The sequence below is a fragment of the Platichthys flesus genome, chromosome 15 (genome assembly GCF_949316205.1).
Source record: "Platichthys flesus chromosome 15, fPlaFle2.1, whole genome shotgun sequence".
Classification (NCBI taxonomy): domain Eukaryota; kingdom Metazoa; phylum Chordata; class Actinopteri; order Pleuronectiformes; family Pleuronectidae; genus Platichthys; species Platichthys flesus.
In genome coordinates this window covers 15,436,943-15,457,044 of record NC_084959.1, presented here as the reverse complement: position 1 = coordinate 15,457,044, position 20,102 = coordinate 15,436,943, and the positions used below count along the sequence as shown (strand labels likewise).

The window sequence follows — 20,102 nt, the reverse complement described above, 5'->3', positions numbered from 1 at the left end:
GCAACTTAAATGTATTATCTGTCTCTGTATGTTTAATAAGAAACAGATGAACTGGAGCAGTTTTCTTTTTATGATTATTATAACTATTATTTTATTATTATTATCCCTAAATTATCCCTCATTAAAGAATGATGAACACACTTTTAACGGGAAAATAAAAAATCATTATCTACTTTTATTAACGACAATGTGCAGAATGAATGTGTATTTAAATATTACAGGCGGATGTATAAATGCCTTCCTGTATTAGTCTTTTACCTCAGCGACAGTTGGAGAGTTGGCGCACACACTCCTCGGCGCAGTAATTGGTTGGTCATGTCGGGAAGTCGGTGAGAAATTGACAAGTAACAGAAAAATTCCTCCCTCCTGTTGTGATCATTTGCTACTGCTGAGCATTAAAAATGACGCATGGAAGAACGCTGCCTTGAAGCACTCCACTAAAACCAATGTGAGTCCATTTTAATGGCACATTGTTCGCTCATCAGAGCCAACGCTTGATAGGTGATACTCTAAATTAGCTGTGCAGCCCTAACAGCGGCCGGGGAGTGATGCAGGGACTCCTGTCCTGGCAACCTTTCACCGGCTGTATTAAGGTGCTATCTTGCTAGTAAATGAAAAAGACATTATAGGTGTGATAAACTGTTCAAAGTATTTGAAAACTGTCAAGCCAGCTTCTGCCCATTGATTTTACTCCAACATACTTACTGGTTTTAATACAAGGAGCTATGGCTAAAGGATGGTTGTGGGTTCCTGCAGATGATAATCCATACTTTTTGTCACTCCATGCATTTTTCTGAAAGCAGGCCAGTCTGGAGAGGTGTGAGCGATGTAGAAGTCAGTGCACCTGGCAGGGAGGTTGAGAGCTTCTTGCTAAGCAGCACCCTGTTTTTAATTATATATGAGGCAGAACTCACAGTGACAGAGAGGGAGTACTCCTGGGAGCGAGGCCTCGGTGGCACATGAACACAGGGTGATTGACCAAGTCACTAAGAGGTCCCGTCACTCACATCTGAGTGGGCACTGACCCACTGGGCTGCCAGAGCCCTTTAGAGGACGGGCGAGGAGAAGGTGGGGTGCCCTGTACACCCAGCGTCCTCCCATGTGGGGTGGAATTTCTGTCCGCATCAATTATTCAAGATCCATCTTAGATAACACTCGCAGGGAGGATGGATGAGGTCTATTTCTGTATGGTACTTCATAAGGATGAAGACAGGAGGCATTTTTTATTTTGCGTGCTGGCGCTCCAGACACTGGATAACCAGTGCTCTCCTCCGTGCAGCTAAGGTAAAAGCTGAAGTGTCTTTGAAATATGCTCTTATCACGCTCTTCATTCTTTACTCTGTGCCGATATTCTCAGATGTCAGCACTTTGTGGAGGATCTGAGGAACACACTTATTTCCTGCCTTCTCTGAAGTTTAATGTACAGTAGGTGTTGGAAATAGGGATCTCTGCAAAGGGGACAAAAGACTGAGTGTTCTCACGAGGCAATGTCCCCTGATTGATCCTTGTGTTTCCTGTTCAGGTTTCTGGGCCTCCCTCATGGGTTTCCATACATGTCATTTCCTGTCATGAGTAACCAGACACAGGTGAAGAATACGCTGGCTGTTGTGTTTTCTGGCCTCGCCTCCTGGAGAACAACATGTCGCAAAGCACAACGGTGCAGCACATCACAGCTCTGTGTGGTCACGAGTCCAAGTGTGGAATTGACACTTCCAGCGCATTCGCACTTCTAACTTCACACAGTCCTTGAATAGCAAGGTTTAACTGAACACTATAATGACTGTGAGACACAGGCCAGTCAAGTGTAAACACTGACTATTGGAAGGTGCTTCAGATGCGTCTAGAGCCCAAACGATATCGGTTGGTTGATGATCGACTAATTTGAGCCATTAGTGGTCATTTCGTTGTCTAAGTTTATGTTTGCAGATATATGCAGATAAAAAAAAAACAATTCAGTGTGCATTTCTATTTCAAATTGTGTAAGAAATATATTTTTTTCTATTTCAAGCATTATATAATGGGTTGTATTTGTGATTTTTGTTTATATTTAATAAACTTAATGGTTAGACAGTAAAATATCGAACCTCAATAACGTTTCTTGTTTACTTTTTTTTCTTAACATATATTGGAAAATATTGGTGTCAAAGAACAATTAAGGGCACCAAAAAGTTCCCACAGGTCGGGCTTAAATATATTTTTTACTTTCACTCCCCCTTTGTCTATAGATTACCTCGCTCTAGAATATGTAGTTGCAATAGATGAAAGTCTCTTTCAGCCAAAACAATCAATACAACAAAAAGGTATTAGAGTTATTGTCTTGGTGCTTAAGCTGTCCAGCATAGATACCCTAAATATTGACAGTGTTTGATATTTTAGGTATTGTTTGGTGATGAGTTAACATTATTTTGCATTTAATCTTAAGGTTTTATTTTATTGTCGAGTCAGTTCCAAAATGTTTAAAAATGTTGTATTGTCACAACAACTGCTATAATTGAATTAAAATAACCTGTATTTTAAACATTAATAATCATGATTGTTTCAGCAAATCTGCCTTCCTAATTAGCACTATGAATTATTAAGCAATTAGAAGTTCTGTGAGTTGGACTTTAATGAGACCTATTTCTGCATGAGACAAATGCAGAAATAGGTTTGGAATGGTTTTTGAATGAGGCGTTGACAGCCTGTTGTTTTGCTTTGTGTGTACGCTACGGCCTGTGCATGCGTTCATGTTGATGTGTGATATTATGTGCGCTCACACAATGCTACACCTTCATGTCAAAGGATCTGAGACACTTGATATCTTCCAAGCACACGCACTCATTTCTGTCACACTCCGGAACTTTTTTGGGTTAGAGTCCTGCGCATCGACTGTGATGCAGCGCGGAGACACAGAGGGATGTATACCGGGGTCATATGTGACCTGGGCCGGTCTCTGGTGAACATGGTTCTACTACACTGCTCCTGTCAGTCAGTTTCAGGAGGCTGGGAGAGAGGCTGGGAGAGAGTGAAGACACACAGTGAGAGACGGAGCCCCACTGCACGGCAGACAGACGAGTATTCCCTCCAGTCAATCACAACCCACAGAAGCGCTCAAATGATGCAGGATCTCTCGAGAGGCCTGCAGGGTGGAACTGGGTGAAGGAGGACCTAATGTCACACTCGCTACACTGAGGTCGGCTCCTGTCAATTATCATAGGTGACACGAGGACTTAGAAAACTGCCTCTGAACTCTGTAGCACTCTGAGATGACCATATTAGTGGTCTAAGTAAAACAAGCATCACCGGGACTCTGTGGAAGGTGTTAATCCCTGACTAATGAACTCTGCCTCTGCCAGTAGCTTCCCTGTTGCCTACCCGGACATGTCCACCTGTGTGTGCGCATGTGTGTGTGTGTGTGTGTGTGTTTGTGTATGTGTGTGGGTTAGAGGATTCAGAAATAGAGGAACGGGCTCCACTCTCCCGTCCCTCAGCCTGACAGGCAGAATTCAGCCACACAATTTCACGGTTTGTGGGCAGTGCACACCACTGCCTTCCCATCCCTGAGACCCACAGATCCAGTGAGTGTGTGCGTGTGTGTGTGTGTGTGTGTGTGTGTGTGTGTTTGTGTCTGAGTGTCAATGTGTGTTTTAGCCTGTCCATATGAACAGGAAAACACACACGCACACACACACAGAGACACACACGACCCCCTATTAATGCTAGAGGAAAGGAGGAATCAAATATTAATCCTTCAACAACCACCTGGAATTGAAAAAGAAAAATGAGGGGACTTACCATTTTGTTATTGATTTCATGAAAATGAATTTCACAGACTTTCTCTACGATGTCTTCACTCTCAAAAGTTATGAAACCAAATCCTATGCAGAGAGAAACAGAGAAGGGGAGGGGGGAGGAGGGAGAGAACGAGTTATGAGTTAGTCGAGAACCTTAACAAAACTTCAGTAACTAAAAGAAAACGCACCACAGGATGGAACATTATATTATTACGAGCCAGATGCAGAAACTATGCGGGTACATCTGTGGAGATTGGCTTGGGCATGGAAAAGAACAAGTGAACAAGACAGACATTGTCCTCTTTAAATCAAGAAGATGATGAAATCTGCCACATTATTAAGGGCACTCGAGGACCTCTTCTACAAAGAGAAGATGGAAAAACAGCACAAAGCTCATTTAATGAGATTCAGGGAGCTGGGGCCCGGCATCTGAATTTCATTAAATGCATTTTGTGTTCTTTTTATTGAAATCTCACTGTATAACAAGCTCTGGTTTTTATGCTAATGCGGGCCTTAGAATGAATGTGTCATTGACAGTGGGATTTTCATGCCATATTTATAGGATAAAAGCTTAACCCCTCTTTTGATACAAAGACACAGAGACAAGATGGTTTCAGACTTTTGAACACAAGTGGATTGCAATGCTCTCCTCTGTGTTTTGATGGTGATGCACAAAGCAATCTAGCAGCGGCGTCGAGCAGGGGCTGAAAGGAAAACTGATATTCTATTACATTTGCAAAAGAGGAAACGGCACAAAAGAGAAACAGTTAGTGAATAAAGCAGCAAGTGGGACTGAAAGGAGATGAGTTTCCTTTCAAAATGGCAAACAGCCGATGATGAAATAAAATCACATCAGATTGAGCTTAAACAGTGGGGCACTGTGAACAACACGCCATGTGACTGACACACACTCCAGAGAGCGGCGTCAGTTTATTCTCCAGGAACGACAGATGATCCAGTAAGAACACTAACATGCTGAATGTGGAAAAACACTAACACTCTAATATACGCCATTCAAATATTGTCTTAGAGTGAATATTGTCCTCTTTCCCCCCATTCACACAGGTTGAGATAAACTCCACGTGTTCCGAGACCTCATCTGCCTCAGAGGACACAACTTCAAGGTCAAAGAAGCTTTTCAAAGCCCAGTGTTCACCACATAATATCACATCAATCTACATATTCTGTAGGATAAACAAAGTAAAAATATTATTCAACTGTCTGTTTGTATTGGGCCATTGCTGGTTCTGTGGCAAATCAATGATTCTATTTTCAACCCTGGGTATTTGTGTTGCATTTACGTACCGCATAACAAAATGTTTAGCAGGTCAATGTTTGGTATCTTTCTTGTCAGCACAACATTGCCTGTATGACCGGAGAATACATTTTTATACAATGGCATGATGTACTGGTCCCAAAAAGAAAGAGACATCACATGATTTGATCATGGCAGCATTAATCAATGTGATTACAAAATATGTCATTTATTTAATTTCCTAAATAAACCATACCATACCGATCGTATGATACTGATGTAACAGTATAACATCACATATTATGTATAACCTAACGTAAACCTACTGTGAGCATGTTGTATTGTAAATGTTTGCAGGTTAACAAAAATTGCATTTTCATAAACACGTGTATAGAAGTGTATTATATTACGTTAGTCTTGGAAATAGCTTATTTATTCAATTCATCAGATAATTCTGAGAAATACAGGGTTCTTTGTCAGCGGAGGTTTATGCTGCATCCTAGGCAACCTATTACAAACACTGACATTTACAGTTCTGTCATACAGTCTTTATCTCGCACTCTCATTTTTCATTTCTTCCCCTCCTCCTCCTCCTCCTCAAGCCACTCATCTGCTACCGACACCAGCGTGAACGTACCAACACCGTCTTGTCAAAGGAAAGGCAGGAAAACCTAATGTGGGAGCTAATTAAACACGGACAACAGCTAATCGAATGAGATCTTATGAGACAGAATATCAGTTTCCATTGAGACGTCTCAATGGCGAGTCGCGGCGAGAGCTCGTCGCACATGTGCGAGGTTGGGGTAGACAAGGGACCGGTGATGACGACGGGCAGGAACAGGAGAGGGGGTGGGGGGGTGGGGGGGTGTGCACCCTTTCCTCCCGCCCATCCCGCCTTCATGCCAGCGCAGGGAGCACTTTTGACAACCAACAAATCAACCGCCAGGAGTAATTTGTCACAGTGGAGTGTAGGTGGGAGTGGAGTCTGGGGGGGGGGGTAACGAGGGCGCGGAGGGAAAGAGGAAAAGGGGGAGATGAGAGGAGAGAAGGTGGGGGCGGGGAAAAAGACAGAAAAAGTGACAAGGAAAGAGGTTAACACACATGGCCCCTGTCGCCACACTCCTTCCTGCTGCTACAGGCAGCTCCTCCATCAACTGACAGGACATTTTCCAGTGCACAATTATATCCACTGGGGTCAGGGCCAAGCCGCACCACCACAGATACCACCAGCAGGGCCCGTCCACCCATGAGTGGATCTGTTTAAATGAACAGAAAGACAGTTTGCTCTAGTGTAAACTACTCCAGGAATGTGTATGTACACATACATAACAGACAAATCTCACAACAACCCGCCCTATATTTCTGATTCCTCGGCTCAGCACACACCTCCTTGGCAGCCCCCCCATTGGCTGAGTGAACCTCGGGCCCTACCACTTCAGTCATTTCCTCTACTGTCCTATTTTACAGACCTTACAGACAATTAGAGGCCACAAAGTAGAGCCAACAGAAGCATTACTCCTCTCCTATTCTCCGGTCAGCAGAGTGAGATTATCCTCACGTACCCAGGCCCTGCTAGACTATTAAATACTGTCAGCACTGACAGACACGAGGAGAGGGGTGTCAACATGCTCGCGCCGAACAAGCTTCCCACTGCTTGAACAACACCCTGTAAATGGAAACACAAGGATTTCAGATAGGACGGCTGATAATAGGTGTTGTGTGGCGAGTGGTCGAGGCTTCGTGGCTGCACTTGCTCACACCTATTAGCAAGAACTGGGCTCGGCCTCATCGCGTCGCTCCACAGAATCAGCGGGGGGGCCCAGTTTCACGGCCCTTTTACCGGCTTCATCTCACTCGCTCTTTATGTCACACTCATTCCAGCTTATTTGCTTCTGTCACTCCAGTGGAAAAAAGCTGATTCTGCCAGGAGCTGATAATGAGAGAACTCGCAGGACGATGCAGCCGAGCCGACTTTTACTTAAAAAAAGGAGTTTGAGTTGCAGCTTTTAATTGCAGTTTGTATAAAACTTAAAATGAAACTATAACACCTTAATGGCCATTGCAAAAAAAAGTGTTTAAAAACGTCTCCTATGTTTTTTTTTGCTCATTTAAAAAGGCTTCCAGATGCACAACACAGGTATTTTCAAAAAACATACTTTTTTCAGTAAGCGTACACACACAAGCACACACACAGACAAACACACACACAGTTGGACAAACCGACATAAAAATGCCTGAGTGAGGTGATGGGCCACCAGGAGCCTCCAGGGCAGCTTCAGCTTCAGTAACCCTTGACACAGACACTTCAAGTCTGTTAAACTCTACTGGAGGGTGGAACGCACCATTCTTCCAAAACATAGTCCCTCATGATGGAGGTATGGAGCGCTGTCAAACACGTCAATCCCCAAAACTGACTGGAGGCGTTCAGTTGACATCTGGTGAATGCCAGAGCACATGATTCACCTCGGTCTGATCAATATAGATAATATTTAATATCACTGATATACTAAGCTGATTCTATGCAAAGAGATTACAGAGTTTCACTTTTGACACTAGTTGGATCAAACCAAACATATTTAATGCCCCATAGATTCAGTGAATAATCGTAAACTTTGATATTTTAGAACAAAATGCCTCACGTATCCCAGCATATGAAACTGCAATGCTTTGGATGCATGGGTCATTCAAGTTGCTGCAGCCTCTTGCACATACAGAACCATAACCACATCTATCTGCTGCCTCGACAAGGAGGAACTGTACCGCTCCTGATTAACACTGGAGCCTGCTGCTGGATACCAGACCTGTCAAAACAGGGCAAGGAAGTGAGGCGACCTGGGGGAAGTGTCAGTCGTGTCCTCTGGCACACAGCATGAAGGGAAAGGAGCCCCCCTACCACGCGCTGCACAAACACTAACACAACCACCGAATACACACACACACACACACACACACACTTGCTGTACACACACTGGCACATGCACGATCATAGGTGCATCTCATCTGGGGCAACAACTCCTCCCCCCCCCCCCTCAGGAATAGGTTATCCTCCTCTAATTGTGCATGATCAAGCCTTTGTCTGTCCACTCAGGCGTAAGACTACAGAAAGTTCCCGCACTGCATGTCAGCCTGTGCACTCCAGCCTCCAGGCCCCGTCATCTTGTAATGCAGAGAAGCAGACAGAGGCAGGCCGCACACCCACGGCGCAGTTAGAGGCCTTTGATCAGTGTTTCCGCCTGCTATTACTCGAGATCCAGAGCCCTGGGCGTTAATCCCCTGTTGAATACAGTTAACACCGGGAACTTCCTACCCGCACGGAGCACATATGGCCCACAAAAGACAACAGAGGCAGTGGAAATTAACACAAGGAAACGGCTCAAATTTCCCCCAAAAATGTCCTGTCAACATTACACAGAGTAGTTGGAATTAATATTTAAAAATAAGGATTGTAAAGTGACAGTTAAAAGCAGGGGGAAATCTCTCTCTGTCCCCATGCATTTACATCACATTACTGAAAATCATTAATGTGGGTTTTCTCTCCCCTGTTGTCTTTGCTTTTCATCTCTGTCCTGCTGGTTTCTCTGACTCCCGATCCAGATCTGACTATTAACCAAACTACTACTATTATTATACATCACTGCAAAATGAAATACTGTATTTTTAAAGTACATATTTAATCAATGACTCAAACATGTCTTTACTAATTCCAGTAGTCTCTGTTAGTCTGTATGTGGCTAAGATATCTAGAGATCCGTTCAACTCGGACACGTGATACATTCAAAAATAATGGCGACCAGCGCTCTGTCACAATTGATTCTCCAGTTCGGGTTCTGCGGGCTTCACCAGACTTTAAATAAACAGCTCTTTGTGCAGCTGCAGGGTTTTAGTCACAACAGCTCGATTACTGCAGGTGACTTAAGAAAGAGAGCCTCAACCAGCATCACCACAGGTCAAACGAGTCCGAACAGCCCAATCCAAACAGGAAGGTTTAGAACAGGCACTGCACTAGTTCTGCAAATGAGCCTTCCCTGTGATGGCCAGATCTGACACTGAGTCATTCAGAAGCAAACAGAAAAACACAGCATATGTTTATCCGTGGTTAATTTAGTCACAGACAAACACAGTGGAAGCGGAGGAGAGGCAGACAGACAGAGACGTAGACTAGACTAGGTCCCACAGGCATGCTCAGACTCTGTAATCACAAATCTACAAAAAAAAACCAGCTGATAAAAAACCAAAACAAACATATGTAAATGTGACGGCTTCGATGCACTTGGAACTGAGGGGGGAAGTGAAGATGGACGATGTGAAATTCAACCCCGAACGTGTAGAGTGCATTTAGCCAGGAGCATGCACCATGAGGTACAGCGGGTCATCCAGTAACCACAAGGTCAGCAGTTCTAGTCCGCATGCACTGAACAGGCACTGAACCCTAAATTGCCTTGTGTAAATTGCCCAAATTGCATGGCGAATGATGTGCGATGGAAGCGCTGTATGAATGTGTGTGTGAATGTCACTTGCGGTGTAAAGTGCTTTAAGTGGTCATTAAGACTGGAAAAGTGCTATATAAATGCAGCTTGTTTAACATTTACAAGACAACACTCCAAAGATAACACTTCAGACGTTTAGTGGGTTGAGATATAACTTCACAACTAAAGCGCATCCATTTGTCGTCCTGGTAGTGTCTGGTGCTGAGAGATCTGGTGAGATTTTGAGGTTCTGAATTCTGAATGACACTGATAATCATAAATCATGAAATACATGTCATCACAACGGTGGACTGCTTCAAGGAAATACAACTGGGATCCATGGAATAGATTAGAACCAGAACAGACAAACAACAATTAAATAATCCAAAAAGCTGCCCACTCCTTTTCTTTTTTTAATCTGGACCTTACATTTATATGGACTTTATCATGTTCGACAAAGTAAATACTTGTAAACAAATGTATTTATCTGGCTCATTGCTTAAAAACAACAGAACAAAGCAGCATGGATTTCTCCAGGTAAAATAATGTTAATGATGCCCCCCCCCCCCCCCATGTATTTTAGGCACTAAGTCATAAATAATTTACTCATATTCATTTACTGAATCTCTGTAAATGTTAATTAAATGAGTCACCTGTCCCAGTGTGGACTGTTTAAACACCATGATGTAGTCTTGCAGCTGGAGAGCTCAACAGATGTTGTTGATAGAAGTGCACAGGCTTAGTTTGGTGAAACAACTATATTTCAGGCAGGCTCTGAGGCCCTGTCTGCAAAATGATTGTGGAAAAACTAGAAAAAATATGTGAAATCCAGCAAGACGCCGCGCGTTTAGCAAAACTACAAGTACCACGTACACTGCTGTTGAAGTTTTTAAATGAAATGTCAGCGGTTTAACTTTACTGAATAATAAGAAGGTTTGTGTTGCTGCTCATGGTTTGAGCATTTAATGTGGTTTTGGTAACCCAAAACCACATTAAATAAATTCATTAATTGCAGGCTTCTTTTAGGGATAGATGTAAGTTACTGGTTTTCTTGAGCACCCTTTTCACTGGTCAAAAAAACCTACTACCTAACATTTGGAATTGTCTTCAATAGGAATGGCTACATGGAAGGGTTAGTGGTAAAATAAAAGGTTTGGCTAAACTATAATTTTCAAAAAGCTCTCAGAGGTGGATGAACTTCAGTCACCCACATATACAACACTTTATATCTATACACTATGAGACAAAATTAAATGAGATATAGAACAATAAATAAGTATTATTTTTGTATCATTGTTATTGTTGTTATTTGAACTGGTGTTGGGTAAACAATGATGGAATCAAATATAGTCAATTACTTGTTGTGAAAAACTTTTCACACCATGTTTTATTTCCACTGTTCTACAACTGAATGAGTCTGAAATTTAGGATTCAAGATTTATCTTTAATCAAACATTACATTATTAGTAATTGGAAAAATGTTGTAAAAAACTGTTGTTTTAGGTTCAGCTCTCAGGCTTTTAAATGCTAAAACTTATTAGTTTAGACAGCAATCGAAATGACATCTCATTATTGATCATTGAGAAATGTCACAAAAGGAATTTTTAATAACAGAATAAAATAAACAGCATCAGGCCAGAGAACAATTAGGAACATGAATGTAAATGAAGGTAAGTGGATTTGAATTGTTGTATTATTCATGCTCGGCCTTTATCATTCAAAGTCATTACTGAAAATTCTGGTCAATCAATTTTATTTCCAAATTAGTAACTACAGTTAAAGATGAATTCAAACTGAAGACAGGAAATAGGAAAACTTGTTGTAAAACAGATAATGGAACAATAACAAAAAAGTGAGAGAACCACAAGAACAAGCAAAATGCTCGATCAGGGTCATTTACCTCTCAACATAGGATGCATATGTAGTGTGATACTATATTGTGCTACTTGCATCTGCCCAACTTAGAGAGATGGATGTACTGTGTGTTTTTGAAATGTTTACAGTATCATACAACATGTCTGCTTCCTCTGCATTTTCTGTAGAGCAACTGGGCTCAGCATGCATGCTGAGGGAGCTAGTTTGTCTGTGCCTCTATGTAGGTCAGCTTTCAGAGTTGGCCATCAATTTCTACTGTCCTACTTAAAGAGACTGGCCGGCTCCACACACACACACACACACACACACACACACACAAACATGAAGCATTTATAGTACATATATAGAGCGTAACCCACCCTCGTACTAGCATTGATTTTATTAATGCTCTAATCACACACATTTATTTAAAGCTTCTCCAGCATCATCCGAACCGTAACTTCAGCACATGTTGGTCAACACAAATCTGGGTTGTCAGCACGTGCCCTAGCTCTGCTGTGGTCAGTGGTAATAGGCCTCTCATTAAGAACACAGAGCGTGCACTTGTGCAATGACTGCAGCTCTCTCCACCTGTCCAGTATACTTTGGAGCACTAACTCAAGAAAAGCCCCTCATTACTGCTAAACAATATACCCATAAGTGTGAATGTCTCTCCTCCTGTATGATCACAAAGGCTGTTCCAGCAACAGCTGAATGGAGGCAATTACCCACAGAGAAGGTGACTAACTGCCCTTTAGCTCACTGGCACCCAGGCTAAAAGCTAGACGCCATAAAGAGCAAAAAAAAAAAAGGGCACTCGATGAGCAAGACAAAGAAATATAAGGAAACACAAATCTGAAGAATATAAATTGGGAAATTTGAGACTCGTAAAGTAAAGTACAGATAACAAAGAGTAAACTGAAAAGGAGCGAATGTGACAGCAGTGGCTTTTAACCAAAGGGTGGTTTGCCGGGGAGGAGAGCATGTTCACAGGTTTCTGTTTGTATCAAGTGATTGCTGAGAACAGTCCTGAAATGAACAAGACTACATCACTTGAGGACTTCACATCAAGACTGAGGAGCCACTGGTGCAATCAGGTGAGAAACCAATATATACTGGCCAAATTACAGGATTCTCCTCAGCATCACCATCACGATGTAATCACCCATGTGTCGTATTTTTTTCTGATTATTCTTCTGCTTCTTCTGTGCAATGATGCAGTTGTGGCAGTGGTCGTAAAGTATTTCAGTCTTTTGCCTGAGTGAAAGATAAATAATTTGTATGTACAGCCAGTATTTTCTATAAATAAGTACATAAATATATTCATTAGAAAAGTACAATAATATAATTAGGGAATAGGGTAGGGTCATGGTTAGAATAAAGCATTGCATTATGTATGCCATTACAAGTTAATATTCTCCGTTCCAAACTTTAGCTAAATAAAATGAATAAAATAAAAAAGGAAAATGTACGCAAATACCAAAACAAGGCTACTCTAAAGAACGGCCTATTACTGACTTTTAAAAAGACGTACTTTTTCAGTTTCTCTTCTCTCTGGTGTGAATGAGAAGGATCTTCAAACGTTATGGTAACTCCAGGGACATTATGATGCCCCACATTTGCTTAGAGCACATTTAGCGGCTAGCTTAGAACATCTCCTTATAGAAACAGGTAAGGAAAAGACCGAGGCCAAAATTTCCTACATGTTACAGAAATAGTTGACCAATCAGAATCAACTGGACTTTACTGGTATAAAGCCAAACCAAGCATTTCAGACAGAGGCTGAGAGACATTTTCCTGAACCTAAACCTTCGTAATAACCCAAATAAAAATTATAAACCTGAATATAAACATAATGTTTTCTATAGGGTGGACCACAAAAGTTCCAAAGAGCTGGGTAAAGGAGAAAATATATAGCTCGAAGGGTGCTATAGTCAGTGTGTTCACTTGGGCAAAGCATCAGAAGCTACAGTTCCTCATATCTGTCCTCCAGCCTTCAGATGATTGCTGCTGCAATTGAATGTACTGAAGGAGAAGGATTATATATAATAGCAGCTATAGATAACAGATACTTTGAGATTCACGCCTATTCCTTTCTAAAAAATAAATGCAGACTGATTTACAGACATTCCTGCATTAATTTTATTGAATCATTTTCTTTTTTATGCAGATTTGGACACAACTGCTGTGGTTCAATAGAAATCATTGATTTACATTTAATTTACAATTTAGATCAAGCTATCAAGGCAAATGACTGGGTTTTGAGAAACCTATTCTCAGCACATTGTCTAATATACACCAAAACACCAACAACTCGCTTGGCGCTGCCTCATGTGAGTAAATGAACCTCACACCTGGGCTCTGTGTGCTTCATGCTGGGCGTTCTGCGTATCTCAATCAATAACTGGCCGGGAACAGCTTACACTGGTCATTATGTAAAAAATAAGTAGGACCAGATGGGTATAATACTGATCCTTCCATAAATACAAGCCTTATGTGAAACTGAGAAATAAGACAGTTACTTCAGCTAATAGATAAATAAAGTGGTATAAGTAATATAATAATGGCATAAGGGTAAGAGTAGATCAAAGTTCAGGCTTTAAGTGCTGATACATAATATGCATCTTAGAGCACAAACACATTTCCTTAGTTGGAGAACCAACTTTGAATATAGGACTATTTATGATAAATAGTGAGGAGTTTACTGAGTAAGATTTTAATGAGTAATCACAATAAACTCAGATTCATATTCCACTAGCTTTTCGCACACAGTGCACTGCCCCTTTATGAAGAAAATGCACCTGGGTGCAACGTCATTGTCCTTGCACTTTGCATCGGTGATTAGGCCAGAAATATTGAGACCAGTGTGGTTTTCACACCTGTGATCCACGTAGCCCAGAAGTGTCATCTAATGGATCCTGCAATTCACTTTCTGAGTTGTGAGTGGGACTCTAGAAACACATGTTGGTACTGCGGGGCCCAGCAGTGACACTTTACCAGGACAAATACGGTAACTATTTTTGCATTTTTGTGACAATTAGGTCATGAGAATATTTGAGCTTGTTCGCAACAAGCGCAGTGCATTTGGGAAAGAAATAGCTGCTCTGTGTGCGCTCATTTCCCTTTCTCTCTCTCCATTTATCACAACCACCAGCCATCCTTCTCTTGGCTCTGTGAGTGGATGATGACAAGGATATCTCCATCCAGCACATCTGTGCTGTTCATCTGTTTGAAACTAGAGAATCCCAATCAGGCCACATTGTCAGCCCTGTCATACGCCACCAATAAAAAGCAGAAGGGGTTGAACAGAGCAACAAAATTGGATCAGTTGTTCTTAAAGATATAACACATATCCAAATGTATCCCAAAATGTTTCCTAACATCCAGAGAAATCCCAAATTGCATTCAAGGTAACAGGAGATTTCATTTTGGTCATTGCTTAATAATGTCAAATGCACTTTACCCGTGGTTTTGCCCATCTCTGCCACAACTTGGGGGGGAAATGGCACAAGATGAAAGAAAAACACAATGCTTGCCAATAAGCTATTTTTTTCCTTCCACTGTTCGTATCAGCCCCTCATAATGATTCACGAATATTCATTGCCTTATAACTTGAATAAAACTTGAATACATTACCCTGTCCGTGAACATGATTTGCACCTGAGTAGACTTTCACAGGCAATGGTGGTGGAGACACCAATTCCAATGATGCCACACTGCTACAAGACGTCATGTTACTAGGTTTATTGTTATTGTTTTGGTTGAGAGACCACTTGTGGTCCAGGTTACATGTTGTATTCTTAATAAAATTGACAGCTCCAGAAAAGGGAAGCCAGATCGTGCTGTTCGCCCTCTGGTGGCTGACAGCAGTATGTCATAAACCCCTGCTCCTCCATATTCTTGGATGGAACATAGAACATATTGAGATGTCAAGTACCCGTCAAAGGATGTTCTTATCACACTGACGTTCAAGTGTTAATTTTTTGTCAATAATTTCGGATTTTATAAAAAAGGAAAAACCCCCATATCCATCATATTTTAGCTGGAATTTTGTACAAGGGGAGGAATAAGAGACACATCCTACATCTTTAGAAACAGTCTATGAATCAGACTCATGCCATGAGTTCTTAGCTGGTGGAAACCAGATGGAATCATTCAGATATCAAGTCTACAGTACATGCTGGAAGGTCAACATTCTCAGACAAAATGAAAAAAAAAAAAAAGTTAGTGCAAACCCAAGATAATCAATGATGAGACCTCTATCCATGATAAGGTGATGGAAAAATTGATGTGCTGTCTTCTGGAGTAATCCAATTCTGCAGGCTAATATCCATAGCACAGATGCACATTCCCACACACATAGAGAAAAACCCAGACAATAACCAAGTGAGGTCAAAACAGACATAAGCACTGAGAGAATGACAGAGCTCCTCTGCTTTAGCCAGTGTTATCCCTCCATCTCTGTATGGTTCCACTGCAATCGCCTGAAGATATATTGTATTTGTGTGGACTTCTACCCCAGTACATCTCATATGCCGAAATACACAGTGTAAGTAGCTGTAGATACAGAGGCCAGAGAAAAATACAAGCAAGGTTAAGGAAAACACCGCTGAGGGTAAGATAGCAATCCACCAAGACAAGTGGTCCCGAAGATGACTTTTAAAATTTGGAAAAAACGAACGTGTGTCTACAGAGCAGTGACGAAATAAAGAGAAAACCCGATTAAATGAGGGATGCAGATGATTTCATGCAGGTGCAGTGCATGGTACAATTAAGCAATTAACATCCAATCATGTGTAAAACTGCAGAGCAGGCCCAGTTGATGCTGGTTCCAAGATGGCGAGAGGAAAATATCGATGTGGCTTTGAACGAGGATTCATTGCTGGGCCACAGGTGGCTGCATGGAGCTTCAGTGACAAAAGCTATTTTCAGACATGAACTCCGGAATATGTCTAATGCCTTGTGTCACTAAAAACAATTAAATATATTTTCACATTCAATTTCACTTGTGTATGGCTCTTTACACAAGTGAAATTATTTTTAAAATAAACTGTATTATTTTGTTCTTGTCCTTCACGTGTTGTCTAAATCAATGAGCCCACTTGCTCGTGGTGAAGGAGTTTTTATACAGAGCAGGAGAAACTCCAGACAATATCCAAAGCAACTGACTCTGACATCTTCCTCTAGGTAATTTCAGGAGTTCATATCACATCTGAAAGAAGCTTGAGATTCATAAGAGGCATTTTGTGATTGAATTGCAATAGTGACGAAAGTGACATCTGCGTTTACATCTCTCGGAACAGCGTCACTAAATCGGGGGGGGGGGGGGTTTGGCGACAGCGCGCTTTTGGTGACCATGAAGCTCATGCATTAGTGTGATATGTAAAGAAAAAAGGACTCTGCCTCAGGTGACTGAGAAAGTCAATGCAGGACGTGATCAGACTGCGTTAGCGAGAACTGTCCATTGACAATTGCACAGAGAGCGTTATTATAGAGGGGTTGCAGTGCATAAACCTCTCATTACAAAGATGAATTCACATTTGAGGCTTCAGTGGTGCAAAAACCATTGGCACTGGTCTATAGAGATGTGGCAAAAAAAAAGTGATATGGTCAGGTGAGTCATACTTCACTTTATTCTTGACAAATGAGTGAGTGCATGTGCGGTGTGCATCAAGAGAACGGTACAATTCTCCTGGTGTGCACCGAGAGAATGCTTGACCCCTACAGTAAGTGGATCCAGTGGCTTGTTAGGCCGGCGTGGTTTGGGTACTCTTACAAGGGTCACTGCTAATCAATACTAAGTTGTTCTGAGGGATCACCTTGATCCTGCAGTAGAACATTTTCATCTGGATGAGAGGGATCTTTTCCAGGATGAGAGTGACCCCCAGCCACAGGGAACGAGGTGTCACTGATTACTCTGATGAGTATGAAAATGAATTTGAATCATATGCGATGGCGTCCACAGTCACTTCATCTAAACCGATGGGAGATTTTGGACCTGGAACTCTCTCCCCGCCGGTATCCACAACGCTACATCTCTGGACAGCTTCAAAAAACTCCTCAAGCACCAGCTGTTTACTAAGACCATTGGCCTCAGTTAGTGCTCTTCCCGGCCATTGATGCTGTTTATTTCTATTCTGTTTGCTGCAAATTACTTTCTTTTATTTTCTCTTTTGCCCCATTGGACATATGTAAAGCGTCCTTGGGTCTTTTGAAAAGTGCTATATAAATTCAAGCTATTATGATTATGATTATTATTATTTTCATCAGAACGTCAAATGATGAAATATGTTTTTGAAGTACAGTACAATGTTCTCTCCGGTAGACTATGATTGAAGCTGTGGTGGTCCAACATCTTCCACCAGACACTTCATGTTGGTTTTTTTAACTATAATTTGACACCCGTCTGTAATTGCTCACACTGATAGAATTCCTTTAGTAGAAATGGAGTATGGGTGTAATGAGATCCAAAGGTATCAAACCATGGGGGGATTCTTCATTCAGGAACATCAGACTCCTTTGTGCGAAGCAATAGGCCGAGCTTAACAGATGTCTCAATTTTCTTCCACATATAGTAACAACCAATGCAGGGAGGAGGCGGAGGGGAGGCGTGGGCAGGGGTCTTTCCAAAAGGCTTTGAGTCACCGTGATGAATTTCTTTTGAGGTGTGAAGCAACGTGGGACTCGAAATGAATGAAACAGATATGCACCTTTTGTGTGTCCTGACCTATTGATATAGATATCAATTTCATTAAAGTGAATTAGCATTTCTCATTCCTGATGAAAATCAGACCCGGGGAACAATGTATAGCAGGTGAATGCCGAGAGACGAGAAAGAAGATCACTCAGAAGTTTGTACGTGAGGAACAGTTTTTGGTGTGAATGGAGCAGAAAGGAAAGATGTTGTTGATGCCAGAGCCTCCCACCAGAGCCACCGCAGGGCAATTCACTCAGGGACTAAAAACACTAAATCAAAATAATCTTCTGCAAACAACAGAGCTTTAAAGCACTGCATTACACACGAGGAGGCTGCAGAGGAACATTGATTTAAATGAATTAGGCCTCTCGTTGCCTGTATGGCCACGTTGTCATTAATATTTAAGCACGGGGTATTTTTAAAAGGTGTGACACAGTAGCAGTTCATCTAAAATGAAGAACACTGATGATGCCACTTTGCAGAGGCCCATTACCATTTAGGAGAGATTGCTTTCATTGAGTGAGCCAAATGCTTAGAGGCGGAACTGCCACTTGTGTTTACTTTACAGATGCTGTTATGGAGCTACAGCGAGGAAGAGCAGTGTTCTCACAGTGCCATGTGCACACTCAGAAACACACACATGGGCGCTCAAATCATGACATCATGGACTCATCAAGGGGTGCACAATGATGTCATTCTGATACTATTGACCTGTGTAATCAAGACAGGCTTCGCTGATTCACCAACGCCCCTCTTTATCAAATGTCTCCCACACAGGAGCGCAGTGTTCGAGCTGTTGGACGCTCATAGTACAGCAGCATAGTTCAATTACAGACAGAGCCTGCTCACAACATCCAGGCTTGGCTTAATTGCTTACTTGCACTATAATTGGGTATATAATCAAAGGATAAACTGAACGCAGCACATCATCTTCGTAAATTCAGAATATCCTTTCATCAATGCCTTTGGGCAGTGATTAGTATAGATGAGGAAGCTCCATGGATGGCATTAACTGCTGCTTATTTATGTCTTTGTCGAAGCTATTTGAAGCTTTGTGTTGGTCTTTTATGTTCACTCTTCGAAATGAACACCTGAGGAAGGGTAAAGAAAGGTCATTGTGTCGTAAAAGCATAGATGCAAAAGGCCAACTGAGAGAAATCATGATAAATCGACTCTCTCACGGCTGTTGGAGGTGTTCTATATTTAAAGGGACTAACTGCAACTGAGGAGAACTGCTCAGCCCCCGGGTGAGGTTTACCACCCAGACTCCAGCACCTTCAATCTTCAGCTGGGCCGCTGCACAAAACATTATACAGCCTCAGCTGCAGCTTGGGATTGGGTCACACTTTTTTTATCAAACCACAGACAGAAGTTGGATTATATCGCTGTTTCATTAGTATGTACACACTTATTAAGCACACTCACAGAAAGTGAAGTATGGCTTAATTGGAAATGTTTAACCATGAGGAAATGGTGTAGTCCTTGGTCGCTCTGGTGCCGTTAAAAGAGAGACACACTATAACTGTCGTACAACTAGGACTGAGAGCTTTATGTCTATTGTAAACCTAAAGTCGTTCTGCCAGACCTGTTTTTAATTCAAGTTTGTTCAAGTACCTTGATGCTTTTTGTAAATGAAACACATCATTGTCTCCATAGATCCTTACCACCCTGTTGTTTTTATAGCTATATATGCAAGACTATAGAGTTACATTTATTTTTTATATGATTTATACAATGTAATATTGTTATCAGCTAGATAGCATGCACATTACAATATAGTGATATCAAACTACTCTATTCTCAGTGCATGATACACTGAGTAGATGACGTTTTGGTGTCAGCTCGCCAGCCAGCTTTATCATAAGCTTTTTGTTTAGCATTCGTCAACAGGCTTAGCGTTGTCAGCGTTGGAGTATTTGCTGGGTGATAACACCGACGGTTAGTGAACTAGATGGAGCATTATATGCGACACGTGTTGCTGTAGGGGAGCGGAAGAGGCAAGGCACTCGTCAGCAGGCATGAATGTCACATCTACAACATGTATCCTGAGTCTGTTG

At 41.7% G+C, this 20,102-nt stretch overlaps 1 protein-coding gene across 9 annotated transcripts in view; it reads right to left on the bottom strand.

The window, feature by feature from the left end:
- The window catches only part of msi2b (musashi RNA-binding protein 2b), a 241,950-nt gene that overhangs the window by 61,566 nt on the left and 160,282 nt on the right, over window positions 1-20,102 (bottom strand). For all 9 annotated transcript variants that reach the window (XM_062407101.1, XM_062407100.1, XM_062407099.1 and 6 more), the window contains one exon: window positions 3,775-3,857. In XM_062407101.1, the coding sequence (XP_062263085.1) occupies window positions 3,775-3,857 (83 nt within the window). The remainder of the gene's footprint in view (window positions 1-3,774; window positions 3,858-20,102) is intronic.